General features: G+C 37.2%; 4 protein-coding genes across 4 annotated transcripts; 3 read left to right on the top strand and 1 right to left on the bottom strand.

Moving 5' to 3' along the window:
• Positions 1-437: 437 nt before the first annotated feature.
• On the bottom strand, positions 438-1,106 carry LOC133673063 (putative RING-H2 finger protein ATL69). The gene has a single exon (XM_062093685.1). The coding sequence runs from the start codon at positions 1,104-1,106 to the stop codon at positions 438-440; it is 669 nt and encodes a 222-aa protein (XP_061949669.1).
• A 752-nt stretch (positions 1,107-1,858) lies between these two features.
• On the top strand, positions 1,859-6,102 carry LOC133673277 (probable glycosyltransferase At5g20260). Its single transcript, XM_062094021.1, has 10 exons — positions 1,859-1,958; positions 2,078-2,229; positions 3,289-3,350; positions 3,462-3,575; positions 3,967-3,994; positions 4,419-4,718; positions 5,043-5,329; positions 5,414-5,649; positions 5,742-5,899; positions 5,995-6,102. Exons 1-10 carry the CDS (start codon positions 1,859-1,861, stop codon positions 6,100-6,102), a joined length of 1,545 nt encoding a protein of 514 aa, XP_061950005.1.
• Positions 6,103-6,844: 742 nt separating this feature from the next.
• Positions 6,845-9,046, top strand: LOC133673278 (uncharacterized). Its single transcript, XM_062094022.1, has 2 exons — positions 6,845-7,061; positions 7,876-9,046. Exons 1-2 carry the CDS (start codon positions 6,845-6,847, stop codon positions 8,796-8,798), a joined length of 1,140 nt encoding a protein of 379 aa, XP_061950006.1. The 3' UTR covers positions 8,799-9,046.
• Positions 9,047-9,191: 145 nt separating this feature from the next.
• Positions 9,192-12,308, top strand: LOC133673430 (probable glycosyltransferase At3g07620). Its single transcript, XM_062094229.1, has 6 exons — positions 9,192-9,764; positions 9,976-10,257; positions 10,484-10,767; positions 10,913-11,145; positions 11,255-11,412; positions 11,578-12,308. Exons 1-6 carry the CDS (start codon positions 9,672-9,674, stop codon positions 11,680-11,682), a joined length of 1,155 nt encoding a protein of 384 aa, XP_061950213.1. The 5' UTR covers positions 9,192-9,671; the 3' UTR covers positions 11,683-12,308.
• The last annotated feature ends 343 nt before the right edge of the window (positions 12,309-12,651 follow it).

Genomic DNA, 12,651 nt, shown 5'->3' on the forward strand with positions numbered 1-12,651 from the left:
TTATCAGGTCGGAGTGGTGTTTTTTCTCGTCATTTGTTTTGATAATGTACATGTGGTCATTGGTTTCCTAATGGTACGGGGATTGTTTGGTTTTTTATTCCAACAGCAAACAAAAAACAATCAATCAAAGTACATATTTTGGGATCTTTCTTTCTTTGTCAGCTGCCCTGTGCCTGGATTCATCCATTCATTTATGAGTTTCTGGCTTCTTGTTAGCTATTCTCAGGTAAAGCGGCAATGGGCATGTTTTAGCCAACTTTGCAATTTTTAATTATAGCTATAATTAACAAAAGAAAAAAAAAAGTGATGAAATCAAAGCTTAATAACTGATAAAATTGTTTTAAACATACAATCCAATCCTCAGAGTATTTTAAAGTTGGCTAAAACCTAAACAGGACAAAGAAAAGCAAGCTAGTTGGTGCTGATGATGATCATGTTCACAAGTATTCACAGGGCATATGATAGCGGCAAAGAGGACACATGTGACTAGTTTGCAACCACTTAACAATGCAATCTGAGTGATAGACATGCGAGCACGGCATCCGAATGGCTTCACTCCCTGCATCAATCTCTTCCATACAAACAGTGCAGTCTCTCGCCGACGCCGAGGCGTCCAAAACCACCCTTTCCAATGCATCAATAGAGGACTTGGTGGCCGGGATTGGCTTTGCCTCAACCTCCATTGACTCTCTCTCAGCTCTAGCAATATCATCTTCTTCATTACGAAGTCTAGCTTCTTGATAGACTGTCTTCCGTATTGAGACAAACATGAATACGCCGTTAGAAGTATCAATGCCATGCGCCTTGGTTGTAATTTCGAATAGTATCTGTGATCTCTTGATCTCAGGGATGCCCATATCGGTCAAGATCTCTTTGAAATCATTAATGTAATGACTCGGTGAATCTCCAACCGGAATGTGAATAATTTTGCGGCTTATGGCCTGGGGTCTTCTATACACTCCATGAAGAGAGTGGATCTCTCGCTTGTAAAGCAAGAAGTTCACAGGGAATGTTGTTGGTAGTTGGTCAACATTGACGTGTTGTGAGTTTCTAATTGTTCTGCGTTTTAATCTGACAATAAAGTTGTAATCGATGGGAGTCTCCATGATTGAGTTGAGAGAGGAAGAAGGGCAGTACTGGGGTTTGTGACAAAACGAAGAAGCTAATGAAGACAGTGAATCTAGCAGCTAGGGTTTGTGGAAATATATGACTCCTTGTTTGTTGATTTATAGGCATAGAATAGCGGTTGACAATGTTTTCCTGGTTAGAAAAGGATTCCTGATTCCTTAAGGAATTCTCAAAGGTCGGCTAACTGAATTGATGAGGTTAATTCCTGATGATCATTATCTATAGATAAGGCAGCATTTTCCAACGCAATCTGAAAGATAAGATCACTCAACCAAAGGATTTAGGTAGTCTTGTGCACAAACGCTAGGCCAATCATTCATGCCCTTAGTGTAAAAATAAAAATAAAAATAATGAACAAATTGAAAAATCGGGCTAGTGGTTTCGACATGATCTGATCCAACACAAGCTATAAGTTGTCTCAATGCAATCTTTTAACGTCCACTGCATGGGGCTATTTGAATATTAAAACATATTGGACGCTTAGGGAAAAACAATTATGTCAAACTAAGAGAATCACAACAGAAGTATCACAAATTTTACAGAAGCCGGCGCCGGCCCCCTTGTGAGAACAAAAACAGCTTTGAATTTTGGATTTATTTCTTGGTTTCATCATTAACAATGGAACATTGTAGTATAAATACAAGTGCTAGACATGAGAGTCCGCAACCCACAAAACAGAAAAGTATAAACTGAATATCCACTAGAGAGGAAGGAAAACACATTCCTTAAAATGGCCCAGGGAAACCGCATATCAGCCTTTGTTTTGAGCTCAGTCTTGGTGCTCTCCTTTCTCCTCATTATCTCCATGGCTGAAAGTCGCATTCTTGGCAGTAAGTACTTTAGATAGCATTACTTTGTTCTGAAAATCCCTTGTAATTATTAACTTATGTTTTCATGAAATATATTGACTTCATTTTCTTTCAAATGTTGAACAATGTCTGATGAGCAGCTGCTGGTTTCTTCGCCGAAAGTACCCCAGAATGTGATGATGTGGTTGGAGTAGCAAGTGGAGACACTTGTTTTACCATTGCACAGTCATTTAATTTGACAGCTGCATCCTTTGATGCTATCAACCCCAATCTCAACTGCAATGCTCTCTTTGTAGGACAGTGGCTCTGCGTTGCCGGGTCGGTCTAAGTTGCCGTGTTATTGGTTACTCCATTTAGTTCAAAAGAAGCACTGCCTTTACCCCCAAGGGCTGATTGTTTTCTTCGCTTTCGATTATCACTTAGCCTTTTTTTTTCTTGTGATTCCAAGAGGATGTTGAGATAAGAAAGATTCTCATGAATGTATGAGAATCTGCGTTCACATGAATAAGAATAAAATGCTATCCATTTCATTTTTCTGGAAAAAAGTAAACCAGACATTAGATATGAAGGCCAGATCGAACTACATCAATTTTGAATTATACTGTATCTGTCAATTTTCAAGATCCCATGCTCGGTATATCTTGTTTCAACATAACTATAAATCTAAGCAAAACGCTCAATGCACACAGCAATTATGAAATGATATAGAAATGTGAAGCATGCTGTTCAGCTTGGAAACTGTTCTTAGGTCCTTCACCCATTACCATACTCTTTGCATGCACATTGTCATTTTCTCAACATGCAGGAGATAATGAGTAACAGCAATAAGACAAATCTGATTCCAGAAAGCTTTTAGTTATCTATACTTGTTTTTTGAGAATTGAGAAAAATTAATAGATTTAATGTGTTGATTGTGATTTTGTAATTTAGGTGTGACAGATTTATTTTAATGAGTACCAATTATTGTTTTCTCAATTTTATGGTTAAGTTGAAAATTTGGGTTTTTAGGATTTCTTGGGCTATATGAGGATTTTGTGTATAGTAATTTAAGATAATTCGGAGAATAAATATTTTTTTATTATTATTGTTAAATAAATTGGCGCGAAGATACAGTTAGTGATACTAGACCACTAAAATGGCATTATGGTTTTTGTATTAGTAAATTTTGTATATGGAATTTTGTATACGAATCAAGTAATGCTATGTGCTTTTAACTTGAGAAACCAGCAATCTAGGGAAAATCTTTGCTGTTCAGGATGATGCAGAGATATCAAACTAAATGTACAAGCTGAAACATCTTCAGCAGTTCACTACTTTCGTTGTCCTAAGCCACTGATGTTGTTATGTGCAGGGGAAATCCGAGGATGAAAGGTCTACTGCTGTCGAGGATTTTGTCAAGAGCATTATTTCCCAGTACCCTTAATGGAACAGAAGTTTAGGTGCCGATCACTTCTTCATAAGCTGTGCAGACATTGATGTGACTGCTACTGCTCGAATTGCTAATCTTATGAAGAATTCAATTAGACTCGTGTGTTCTCCAACTTATAATCGTGAATATGTTCCTCATAAGGATGTATCCCTCCCACAAAATGTGCAGCCATTTGATGTTTCTTCTGCTGGAAATAAGACTTCGAAAAGGTAATTTAACATGTTTGTCATATTCATCATATCACGAATATAACTACATAGTTTCATATCAATTACCACAACACTAGCTGAATGGCATGTATATGTTGCAGAACTAAACTAAACTAGCTTTCTGGAGAGGTCTTACTGATTCTTTTGTTGGAGAGAGGCTGGTCTACGCTTGGGGGGGTTTTGGTACAGAAATGGACATCAAAGTAGGACTAAAAGCCAGTACTGAAATGCTTTCAGGCTCGAGTAGTAATAGTTTTCCTTTGTTAGAGAGAGGCATTTTCTGCCGTCGGCCCCATACTGAAGTGCTTTCAGGCTCGAGTAGTAATAGTTTTCAGTGCCCAATTTAAGCCCATAGTTTTCAGTAGCCCTTTTGGTTCTGTTAATTTAACAGCATTGCAGATTGGAAGAGACTACAAGGAGTATCTGTCAACTAACTAATCCAACTGCCACTGTTTTCCCTCCTTCCTTCCCTCCCTTCCAATTGACTAACTGTCTAACCCAATCCTCTTCTCTATCTCCCCCTTCATTTCTCTAGATAAAAGCACAGTATATAGACCATAAGCCTTGACACTATTACTTCTCGAGCCTAATAAAATATTTGGCAAGTTTCACTCTTCAAATTTTCCCAAGAAAAAACCATCATGAACAATCTTCAACGAGGACTTTCCTGTTTTTTGGTTATTCTTTCAATCTGCTTCTCAATATATCACCCTCAATTCCCAAATTCTTTTCAGGTACTCTCTTTCTCGTATTTTCTTTTCGTGTGCTTTCTCCCTCATTTTCTTGCATTTTCTACACTATTCATTTATATTTTCTTTAAAGATTAGGCCTTTTCATATATAGGTGCTGGCGCGGTCATTGAAAGAAAATGCTACAGATCCAGAAATCTTTTCTGAACTCTTCCATATTCCTGACTCTTTCAAAAAGGATTATAAGGAAATGGAGAAGAACTTCAAGATCTTTGTGTATCCCCATAACACGGACAAGCATACTACTGCCTGTAATAAGCCACCGGAGCTTGGCTGTTTTAGGAGTGAAGGATACTTCTATCACAATCTCAATCACAGTCGGTTCTTGACCAAAGATCCTGAAAAGGCTCACCTTTTCTTCATTCCCATTTATTGTCATTCGATGTCTCCTGAGGTATATCAATATGATTAAAAAAGAGATTTTAGCAGATGTGGTTCTTGAATTCTGATTACAAGAAGTTATCTTGAATGGACAAATTTTGGTGATGATGGTTTTCCTTGTGCTGTAGTATTTTTTTATTACTAATTAAATTGCGTTTTAGGGAGGCTTTTGAACTTTTGATGATGAATTTAGTTGAAAAAAGAAGATTAATTACATTTTCTTTCGCAGTATCAGATTGCTTTCTTAATTCATTTTCTTAAGCATCGCTGTCCGTACATTGGCATGCTTCTCTGATTCGTTGTACAATGCCTCTGATATTCATATTTCTATGTCCAGGAAAAATCCAAGAAAGAAAGGGCTATTGCTGTCCAGGATTTTGTCAAGTTTCTCATTTCCAAGTACCCTTATTGGAACCGAACTTTAGGTGCCGATCACTTCTTTGTAAGCTGCTCAGAAGTCGATGTGGCTGCTACTGCACGAATTGCTGACCGTTTGAAGAACTCAATTGGACTCATGTGTTCTCCTAGTTATAATAGTAAATATGTTCCTCATAAGGATGTTTCCCTCCCACAAAGTGTACAGCCATATGCTTATACTGAAGCCAGAAATATAGAAAAGAACAGGCAACTTTTATTTCTTAACCCGATGAATTCTGTCATACCAGGAACATTACTACCACAAAGCTAAACAGCATGCATATGTTTCAGGACTATGCTGGGTTTCTGGAGTGGTGTTGAAGATTCTTATATAAGAGAGCGGCTGTACCTCACCTGGGAGTATGACTCCGAACTTTACATCGAAGCCAGAGATTGGCCTACTAGTATTGAACAAGGACATTGGCAAGCCCGTGAGGATTTCTACAATTCTAAGTTTTGCATCTGTCCTGGAGGCCCTCAGCTTGATGGTTTTATAGCATTCGCAATTCACTATGGATGCATTCCAGGTGATAGATCAGTTCTTCTTTCATCTCTTCTCAGCAGTTATGTGGATTTTCTGAATTTGCAGCTTGATGGTTTTATGTGGATCTCTCTGCAGTTATCTTATCTGACTACTATGATTTACCATTCAACGACATTCTTGATTGGAGGAAATTTTCTGTAATACTAAAGGAGAATGATGTCTATTCGCTAAAGAAAATCCTTCAGGACATACCAAAGCAAACATATGAATCTCTGCAGAATCACACATTCATGGTATATCTACTTCACTTGTCTGTAAAATTCACTCTGGAAAATGCTTCTGAGAATTGTATTAAACTTTGCTTATAAATTTCTTGAAACTGAATCAGGTCCAGAAGCACTTTCAGTGGAACTTATCTCCAGTAAAATATGATGCCTTTCATATGATCATGTATGACCTGTGGCTGCGCCACCATGTTACCAAGTACCGGTACTAGCCATAAAGATGAGCAATTGCTCTTGATATGCTTGAGAAATGTGTTGTATCCCACCCATTTTCCTTTCAAATAGCTATTAGATGAGATTTTCTTCCATAAAATGAGGTTGTTTACTGATCCTATCTTCTGAAATGCGAACCTTGCTGGATGAGAGCAGCCTCGGTGCTGTGAATTTTCATCTGTTTTTTCACAGCAGCAAAACTTGTAAAATATTTTCCATAAGGATTGTGCATATGGTAAAATATAAAAAGAAATTAATGAAAGGATCCAATTGAGAAATTCAGGAAACCTTGAGGATCTAACTAAAAACATTACAGGTTCGGGATACAATTGAGCATAGGTATATAGGTTTGGGACTAAGTTAAGGTTTTTCCATTTTAGAGACTAAGTTTATCAAGAAATTCTATAAAACTCAAACTGTAACTATCAATATTTATAATATTAGAAAATAAATAAATAAATAGATAAAATAAAGAGAGAAATTCTTTTTATAGGACAGGATGTGATTTTTTTTCTCATCTTTGTCACTTGGACGTTATATCATTTTATTAATTTTCATTAAAAAAAATCATCTATTTGTTTTGAATTTAGACTCATAATTTATATATTCTTATTAAGAGAGAGAAAACAAATGGTTATTTATTTATTTTTTTTGAGAAAAAAATGAAAACCTGAAAAAAAGAAAAAAAAAAGAAAAGGAAGAGTAGAAAAGAGCACAGCTGGGCCAACCCCTGAAAAGAAAATGAAATGGGCTGGGCCGTCATTAAACAGCGACTCGCTCTCATCACTGAAACCATCAAAACCCTACAAGAACACAGACACCAGAGAAAAACGAATTCGAAGAGAAGGAAAGAAAGAAATGCAATCTCTATCTCCCCTTCGAAGCGCGCTTGGTTCTATTTCTGCTTCACTTCCTCGTGGAACTTTCAGCTCCATCTCCAGAAACGCCGCCTCTCCAGGCAAGCTTAAGCTCTCTCTCTCTCTCTCTCTCTCTCCCCACCCAATTAGTTTGTTGGTTTACTTGATTTGAACAGATCATTTGCATAATTGTGTCTTAATGAAGTATACGTGGACCAGATACTTAATGTTTTGTATGAAATGATTGCTAAGGTTTCTGATTTAGTTAGTCTTTCCTTGAGCTTTTCTCATTTGGGTTTCTTTTATTTGTTATATTTGATCTTAAATTTAGATTTAATTTGATCTCTTAAGCCCAAGTTTGTTGCTTTGATCTTAAATTTAGAGTTCTTGAGTGCCTCGGATGTGGATGAGCAAATGGGCTGTCCTTAGTTTGTTAAATTGGCGATCACCTAATGATCTTGATTTGCACAAATTATTTCATTTCATTATGCAATTTCATGTACTGAAATTTTGTGTGTGTTTTTTTCTTCTCAAAACTTAGAATTAATTGATACCAAAATAGTTGTTTGGATACTGAAGATAAATGGTCTAGTGAAAGAACCCAAGAAGGTTTACAGTTGGTGTGAAGCAACTGCCAATCTGATAATCGTTGGTGGCTGAACAGCATCACTAACCTTGGATCTATGCCATAGATTCTATGTATTTGAAGTAATTGTTTGTGGAACCTATGTAACTGTGGGTCGATTGAAAAAACAGGGTTGGTGACTATAAAATGGTCTCTGGGGAGGCAACAGCTGGACAAAAATGTTATGAGCAACCCTTACATAGTTTAGAAAGATGCATATTTAGAATTCCACTGCTCAACATGTTTTTAATGATGTTATTAAGCAATGGACAGGTTGTTCAATCATGCAGGCTGTTTAGAGAGACTTGGAGGTAGTTTTTGGTCTATTCATAATGTTGCCAGAGGAGAAAATGCAAGACACGCATCATGGTATTCTGGAAATTTTGGGATGAGTTTTGGTTTGTTGACTTCCAAGGAAGATGTTACCTTTCCATATGCTTTGAGTTTTCAAAGTTTCATCCACTCCACGGGTCATAAAGACTTTGAAACAGGGAGAGATTCCAACCCCAAAGACTTTGCTGCAGGTCGGGAAGACTTTGAGATGGAGAGAAGTTCCATGCAGAATTCTAACCTTGAGATGGAGAGAAATCCCAGGTCTATGAACTTCTCTGCAGGTCGGAGAGACTTTGAGATGGGGAGAAGTTCCATGCAGAATTCCAACCTTGAGATGGGGAGAAATCCCAGGTCAATGAACTTCTCTGCAGGTCAGAGAGACTTTGAAATGGAGAGAGGTCCCCGGCCTGACTTCTATGCAGGTGGGAGAAATTCCAGGCCAATGGACTTTGTGAGAGGAGTAATAGGGCAAGAGGGTTCCCGATTTCCTCAGTACCATGTTGAGCTGAATGATGATTTTGTGTTCATGAAGCTAAAACGTAACAATACCTTCGTTGCGGTGACAGATTCTAAGGGAAATAAAAAGAAAAATGCTTCAATGACAGCAGGATGGTTGCAAAAACTGCAAGGGGGAGCAAAACTCTCTCGGTATGCTGCTGAAGCAACTGCAGAACATGTTGGGCAAGCGGCAAGACAGCTGGGGTTGAAATCATTTGTGATGAGGGTCAATGGTTTTACGTACTTTAAGAAGAAAAGGCTAGCCATCACGAGCTTTGCAGAAGGTTATGGTAAGGGTGGTCTAAGTCCTATCAAACATATAGAAGATAATACTCGGCGTCCACATAATGGATGCCGACTCCCAAGGAAGCGCCGAATTTAGATAACAGCATGCTAGTTATGTTAAATTGACCCCAGGATAGAACTTTTTGTTTGGCGGTTAGTAAGAAGTTCACTGCAAGCAATCATGATAGTGGATACTGGTACCTATTCTGTTTGAGATAGCTTGTTCCAGGACGCACACTGTTGGCAACCAACAACGCTTGTTTTAGGCTGCAAATTCCATCGTTTAAGTCTCCATCTTCCTGGATCTGTATTGTTTTTTTCTAAAAAAAAAAACTATTTTTGGTAGCTTTTCAGGGCTTAAATTTGTGATAATTTGTTTTTTGAATTTTCCTTAATTTAGCCTACTGAGTTAATCCAGGCTATGTTTTTATTTTATTGAATAATCGAGATTTATCATTTTGACTTCCCAGATCGGGGAAATCCTGGGGATTAATGCACATTCCCTGGGCGATACTCTTCCCTACCAGAGACCTTTTCCAAGCCCGTGACCTACACAAGCAATAAATTAGTTATGCCTAATCTGCTGAAAGCTATTGTTGCATTCTCAACAAATAAACACATTTTTTTTTCAATTCAAAAATAAAATCACTTAAATAATTCAGCCAAGCGACTTGTTAATTTTAGGTTATATTGTTATATTTAATGGTCGAGATTTACTATTTCTTTCTTCAACGTTTTGTGTTTCTTTCAATCCCTTTTTTTTTTTTTAAACTAAATGAGAATTTATAAATGATTTTATGGATCAGTAAAATAAATGGATCAGTAAAATAAGTAAAGCTACTCCCAGAGTTCCCCTACTTAACTAACTAGAGGCCAGAGGGAGTATTTTATTTTCAACTAACTGGCACAACCACCCCCTCTCTCTCAAAGCAGAAGTCACTTTCTCTCTTCCATTCTCCCTGAAAAAGCCATGAAGAATCTCAAACGAGGAGGGCTTGCCTGTTTTTTTGTTATTGTTTCCATCTGCTTCTCCATCTATCCACCTGGATTCCCACCTTTTCAGGTGCACTCACTCTCTTTCAGTATTGTTTCTTTTCATGCAATTTTCCATTTATGAACCAATATTCCCACCTTCTTGAATGCGAGCACTGTTCCTTTTCATGCGTCAACTTCAGTTCTTTAATTAAGGATTACTGGCACTGTTTCTTGTTTCTTTCACCGCTCATTTTCTTTCACTTTTGAGCCCTTTTTCATGCATATTGTTTTTGATGTAGGGATCATTTCAAGCTTATGCTCAAGAAGCTGGATTTTTTGGCGAAGTCTTTCACGTTCCTGAGGCTTTTGATCCTGATTATGAGGAAATGGAGAGGAAATTCAAGATCTTCGTGTATCCACATAATACTAGTTCCTGTAGTAATCCAAGGACGCTTGATGGCGAGTATGGGAATGAAGGATTGTTCTATCTGAATCTCAATCTGAGTCGCTTCTTGACCAAAGATCCTGAGAAGGCTCACCTCTTCCTCATTCCTATTTCTTGCCATTCACTGCCTGCAGGGGTATAGTTTTTACTGATATTGATGTGATAGTTGAATTCTACACAGGTCCTTGCAATTGCTGTGCATAAAAAGTTCTAAAGATTTGTGGGGATGTGATAGTTAACTACTTCAATGAAGGGTTTGACCTTTAGAGGAAATAAAAGTTATTGATCACAATTTCTTTTTGCAGTATAGTGAATGTCACTGTTCTAATGCATTGATACTACGTTGATGATGTTATTTTCAGAGATCAGAGGATGAAAGGGCTCTTGCTGTTGAGGATTTTGTCAAGAGCCTCATTTCCAAGTACCCTTATTGGAACAGAACTTTAGGTGCCGATCACTTCTTCGTAACTTGCGCAGACATTAATGTGACTGCTACTGCACGAATTGCTAATCTTATGAAGAACTCAATTAAAGTCATGTGTACTCCAAGTTATAATGATGAATATGTTCCTCATAAGGATGTTTCCCTCCCACAACGCGTGCCGCCACTTGCTCTTACTCCTGCTGGAAATAACTTAACGAACAGGTAACTTAGATTATTCTGCTGAAAATTTTTATTTTTTACCTAATGAATTCTGTCTTGTAAGGGATGTGTGTGTGTGTGTGTAACTTTAGAATTTCATATCATTTACCTAATGAATTCTTAAAGTAACAAGTCTTATATGTTACAGGATTACTCTAGCTTTCTGGAGAGGTCTCAATAATTCTGATATAAGACAGAAGCTGCTTGAGGCTTGGGAGAATGATTTAGAACTTTTCATACAGAAAGGAAGGAAACCTAGTTTAGAACAAGGAGATTTGGTGCACCATGAGGCTTTCAATAACTCTAAGTATTGCATTTGTCCTGGAGGCCCAGAGCTCGATCGTACTATAGCATTAGCAATTCATTATGGATGTGTTCCAGGTGATAGAAAGTTCTTCTTTCATACCTTCTCTTGACTAAATTCTCTAGTGTTGTATCTTTAAGCTTTTTGTTGCCGGTTGTTTTCTAAGAAGACTGTAACTTTGTGCAGTTATCATGTCTGACTACTATGATTTACCATTCAAAGACATTCTTGACTGGAGGAAATTCTCCATAATACTCGAGGAAAGTCAAGTCTATTACCTAAGGGAACACCTTAAGGAGATGTTAGAGCATGAATATCGAGCCATGCAGACCAACACCGTCATGGTACATTTTTTTTTTGTCTCTCACCAGCCCTCCACTCCAATTTTTTGTGAAATTTTCTCTTGAAAATGCTTCTGAAGATTAGTTTCCTTTATATTGCTTTCTTTGAATGTATTAAACCTTCATTGTCTGCTGCCTGATTGCTTTAGTTCCCTACACCTGAATCAGGTCCGGAAGCACTTTCAGTGGAATCTAGTTCCAGCCAAATATGACGCGTTTCATATGACGATGTATGACTTGTGGCTGCGCAACCATTTTACCAAGTATTACTGACTGAGTTGCTGCAACTTTCGCTCCATAAAGATGAACCTTAATTCTCTCTCCACTCAATTTCTCAAATACTGACATATATGTGATGTATATCACTCAAATTGCTTCTGTATTTCTCAAATATTGACATATGATATGCCACTGTTGCTACTTTTCAAATCGGTGTCAGATAAGTTTTTCTCTCAAAATATTGTTCTTGTATCCACACGTCAGAAAGTGGTATCCACCAAGGTGAAATTCAGTAGTTTTGATGAAATCTTGAACGTTCCCTGAGGCTTTCGGTCCATATTATGAGGAAATGGAGAGGAACTTCAAGATGAACGAACCTTTGCATTTCCAACGGAATCTTCCTCCAGTCAAACTTGATGCATTTCATATGACCATGTATGACAGAGTTTGCTGAAACTTTCGTGCCACAAAGATGAACCTTTGCCTTTTCAATTCTCAGAAAAGTGTTGTGTACGTATAACTCAAATTTCTTCTATAGTTCTAAGGTGCTGTGTATAATTCTAAGGTTTCTATGTATGCCTGCCACAGTCACTACTTTTATCGTGAAACTTGTATTCCTGCCTTGCAAGATTCTTGTTTTCTTTGCAAAGTATTAAATAAAATATTTAATTTTATAATAATTATTATTTTTTAAAGTATTAAATACGTTTACTGCCTAATATTGCTCTTTCATTGAAGTTAAGAAACCACTGCACTAACAATATCTTCGGTGACTCAATTAGTGAAATAGTATTTTCCTCCAAAAAAATATGTTTTTTTTACCACCATACAAAGATAATAAGGATTTGTTCATATATAAAATCATAGTTCTTGATACGGGCCTTCTCCACATAAAAAGGAAATCTTTTGTTACAATAAAAGCAAAAATAATGTTGATTATTTAAGAATCAAAGTCAATTTGCTTTATAAAAAAAGATATCAATGAACTTCTATGAAATGGTTTCATGAGATTTAGTCAATTGT

This window comes from Populus nigra, chromosome 14 (genome assembly GCF_951802175.1).
Source record: "Populus nigra chromosome 14, ddPopNigr1.1, whole genome shotgun sequence".
Taxonomy (NCBI): Eukaryota; Viridiplantae; Streptophyta; class Magnoliopsida; order Malpighiales; family Salicaceae; genus Populus; species Populus nigra.

Bases quoted from the DNA above. Each gene is read 5' to 3' on its own strand.
- LOC133673063 (XM_062093685.1), bottom strand. From the start codon at position 1,106: ATGGAGACTCCCATCGATTACAACTTTATTGTCAGATTAAAACGCAGA.
- LOC133673278 (XM_062094022.1), top strand. From the start codon at position 6,845: ATGAAATGGGCTGGGCCGTCATTAAACAGCGACTCGCTCTCATCACTG. The intron at 7,062-7,875 runs GCAAGCTTAAGC...TCAATCATGCAG, and splicing joins CAGAAACGCCGCCTCTCCAG to GCTGTTTAGAGAGACTTGGA.
- LOC133673277 (XM_062094021.1), top strand. From the start codon at position 1,859: ATGGCCCAGGGAAACCGCATATCAGCCTTTGTTTTGAGCTCAGTCTTG. The intron at 3,576-3,966 runs GTAATTTAACAT...TTAATTTAACAG, and splicing joins GGAAATAAGACTTCGAAAAG to CATTGCAGATTGGAAGAGAC. The intron at 5,330-5,413 runs GCAACTTTTATT...CATATGTTTCAG, and splicing joins AGAAATATAGAAAAGAACAG to GACTATGCTGGGTTTCTGGA.
- LOC133673430 (XM_062094229.1), top strand. From the start codon at position 9,672: ATGAAGAATCTCAAACGAGGAGGGCTTGCCTGTTTTTTTGTTATTGTT. The intron at 9,765-9,975 runs GTGCACTCACTC...TTTTTGATGTAG, and splicing joins CTGGATTCCCACCTTTTCAG to GGATCATTTCAAGCTTATGC. The intron at 10,258-10,483 runs GTATAGTTTTTA...TGTTATTTTCAG, and splicing joins GCCATTCACTGCCTGCAGGG to AGATCAGAGGATGAAAGGGC.